The 3,105-nt window shown below is 71.4% G+C and overlaps 1 protein-coding gene across 1 annotated transcript in view; it reads right to left on the reverse strand.

Moving 5' to 3' along the window:
• Positions 1–245: 245 nt before the first annotated feature.
• The window catches only part of GPR142 (G protein-coupled receptor 142), an 8,503-nt gene continuing 5,643 nt past the window's right edge, over positions 246–3,105 (reverse strand). The window contains 5 exon segments of the mRNA XM_019515053.1: positions 246–1,193; positions 1,391–1,529; positions 1,978–2,080; positions 2,082–2,241; positions 2,244–2,632. Coding sequence (XP_019370598.1) covers positions 310–1,193; positions 1,391–1,529; positions 1,978–2,080; positions 2,082–2,241; positions 2,244–2,632 — 1,675 coding nt within the window. The 3' untranslated portion in view covers positions 246–309.

Below are 3,105 nucleotides of genomic sequence, written 5' to 3' on the forward strand. Positions count from 1 at the left end.
GAGCCGTGGCCCCCTGCATCGGTGGCACCTGGGACCCGTGCGGCAGCCGCTCCTGGCTTGCGTGCAAAGAACGAGGCTGGAGAGCTTGTCTGGCCAGGAACCGGGGTTTATTGGGGGCAGGACAGGCGCTGCCGGCACGTGGCCATGGCACCTACGCTCCTATCACGGGTGTCTCTTGAAGGCTTCCAGGCCTGGGGCCCGCCTACCCCAGCCACGCTCCAGCTCACCCCCAGCCGGGCCCCTTGCTGCCACGCACAGTCCACGCTGCCCCCGGCGGCCCCCGGCCGTGGCTGTGGTCTGGCTGCGGCCTCATAGGGGCGTGCCACGCAGCAACCCCAGCGCCTTGAGTGCGGGGGGCGGCGGGGAGCCCCCCTGCCGGGCCGGCTGCCGGGACGCATGGCCGGCGGCACGGAGGGGCCAGGAGGAGCGCAGCACCTCGGCCACGGCGCGGCGGAAAGTGCGGCTGACGCAGCAGTAGAGCAGGCCGTTGAGGGCCGTGTTGAGCAGGGCCACCATGTTGGCCACGTCCAGCGCCAGGTGCACCCGCCAGTCGCGGCGCACCGAGGCCACGTAGAGGTGGCACAGCATGACGGCTGTGCGTGGCGCCCATAGCAAGGCGAAGACGCTGGTGACCGCCAGCAGGAGGGCACCGGCCCGGTCCCGGCCCCGGCGTGGCCCCGGCGCCCGCCGAAGCCGGCACGCGATGGCTGAGTTGGTGGCCAGGAAGATGCCGCATGGCAGGAAGTAAATGGCCACGCAGTGCAGCCACTTGAGGGCCCGGTCCAGGGCAGTGGGAGGGTCGGCGTCGCGCCACACGTCCAGCCACCAGTAGAAGGGGGCGCCGGTGGCCAGCGCCACGGTGAAGACGGCGGCGATGAGGCGGCGGCTGCGGGCAGGGTGGCACAGGGCGCGGTGGCGCAGCGGGTGGCACAGGGCCACGTAGCGGTCTACGGCCAGCAGCACGGCCACCCACACGGAGGCGTGGCTGGCCGCGAACTCCAGCGCAGTGACGGCGTGCACCGCGGCCGCTGGCACCGCCCGGCCCAGGATGCCCGTCTGCAGGATGAAGCCCACAAAGACGATGAGCACCTGGGCCAGGATGTCCGAGGCCGTCAGCGCCAGCAGGTGCCAGTACGACGACTTCTTGGTGTGGGCGGCCAGGCGGGACAGGGCAGCTGCCGTCAGGACGTTGGCTGGGGGCAAAGCAGAGCCAGACGGGAAGGGGCTGCCGCATTTGGGCATACCTCAGCCCCCGGGCTGGTCCTGGGGGCTGCCAGCCTCATGCGGGGTGCATTGGGCTGGGCACAGAGCCGGGGCGCACCAAGCCAGCTCTGGGCAGGCAGCAAGGGCTGTGCCAGCGTGCGGAGACCCCCCACCCCGTCCCACCTACCTGGCAGCCCCAGGGCCAGCAGGACGCTGTAGTACACGATGGGGACGATGCCCACCACACAGGGAGACCGCTCCTCGCCCGCCGGCACGGTGCTGTTGGGCCAGGCGCCATCCTGGAGCAGCATGGAGCAGCCGCGGCGCTGGGGACGGAGTGGAGTCAGAGCCCAGGGCAGGGGCACGGGCTGCTGGCATGGGCCCGGGACAGGGTGGGCGTGTGGGAGCCGGGGCGCGTAGGGAGAGGGTGCACGCAGGGACAGCTGGACGGGCAGGGGAGGGCACGGCGGGTGTATCGGGGATGGAGAGACGGTGCACACAGGGACAGACGGACAGAAAGCGGGAGTGGACAGAGGCTGTACGTGGGGACAGACGGACGAGGGGATGGATAAAGGGTGTAGACGGGACGGACAGACGGGCATCGAGAAGTGGAAGGCGGGTGTATGCGGGTAGACAGACAGGTAAGTCCCGGGGTGGATGGAGGGCTGGACGGACACCCAGGCAGGCAGGGAGAGGTGCGGGGACAGCCGGGCACCCCAGCCCAGTGGATTCTGCAGCCCCCGCCCCAGGTCCCCTGCCTGGGGGGGCTCTTACCGGGGTCCCCTCAGGCTCACTGGTCCCGGTGCCTCCCTGCGTCGCGGAGCTGGAGCCAGCGCCTCGTGCCTGGTCCCTGGGCAGGTGTGGGCTGTGCAGAGCAACCAGCCCAGCCCAGCCCAGCCGGGGGAGGGCTGGCCGAAGGGGGCCGGGCAGGGGAGAGGAGCTCCACCGAAGGCCTGGTCAGCTGCTGAGAGCTGGGGGGAGACTGGGGAGGCCTGACTGGTGGCGACGGTGCCCCCGACACGCAGCACCCGAGTCCGGGGCAGCCAGGACCTCCCAGCTCCGTGTCCCCGGCCACCCCCTGGCTCCGGTGCAGGTGCCTCCTGCACGTGGCTCAGTTTGGCCCACGCTGGCTTCCCGGGGCAGCACAAGGGAAGGCGACCAGCAGCCCTGGAGATTTATGGCCACAAGGCATCTGCCCTGTCCCAGCCCGGGCACGCGGGAGCCCCACGGGTGTGCCACGAGCCTGCTTGGGGTCTCCTCCCTGCCATGGCACTCAGCTCCGGGTCCCAGCACCCGGCCCTGGACTCCCCCGGACTTGCCCCACCAGCCCCGGTCCGAGCCAGTCGGGCCCACAGCCAGGAGCTCTTGCAAGGGGGCTGGGGCTGTGCTCTTGTCCCTGTGCTCACCCAGCTCCTGGGAACAGGCCAGGCTGGTCAAGAGGTGGGGGCCTGGCGGGGGTCTGCACCCCTGGCCTGGGGCCTGCCGTCTCCTGCCTCTGCTTCTGCCCCTCCGGGCCCCTCCGGCCTTTGCACGGCCGTGGGGTGGCAGCTGGTCTCGTCCCCCAGTGGACACCCCCCGGCACTCTGCCCTCACGCCGGCCCCGGCAAGCTGTTGTTTTCCAGGCAGGCGGTTAAATCAGCCATGGGCAGATGTGGGGCCGAGCCATTAGCGGGCTGGGGCGGGCGTCCCCCGGCGATGCAGGAATGCCCGCCCGGGCTGTTTGCTCACCCGAGCGTGCGGGGAGCTCCGGCGCAGATAGCGCGCGGGCAGCCATCTGGAAGGGCTGGGGTCAGCACGGCCCCAGCTCAGCACATCAGGCGAGCGGGTAGCCACGCAGCCCAGCTGGTGCCGGAGCCATTAACCGTGTCGGGGCTGGGCTGTGGGGTAAGCTGGAGCCAGTCC

The sequence above is a fragment of the Gavialis gangeticus genome, unplaced genomic scaffold (assembly GCF_001723915.1).
Source record: "Gavialis gangeticus isolate Ggan-Ray unplaced genomic scaffold, GavGan_comp1, whole genome shotgun sequence".
Lineage (NCBI taxonomy): Eukaryota > Metazoa > Chordata > Crocodylia > Gavialidae > Gavialis > Gavialis gangeticus.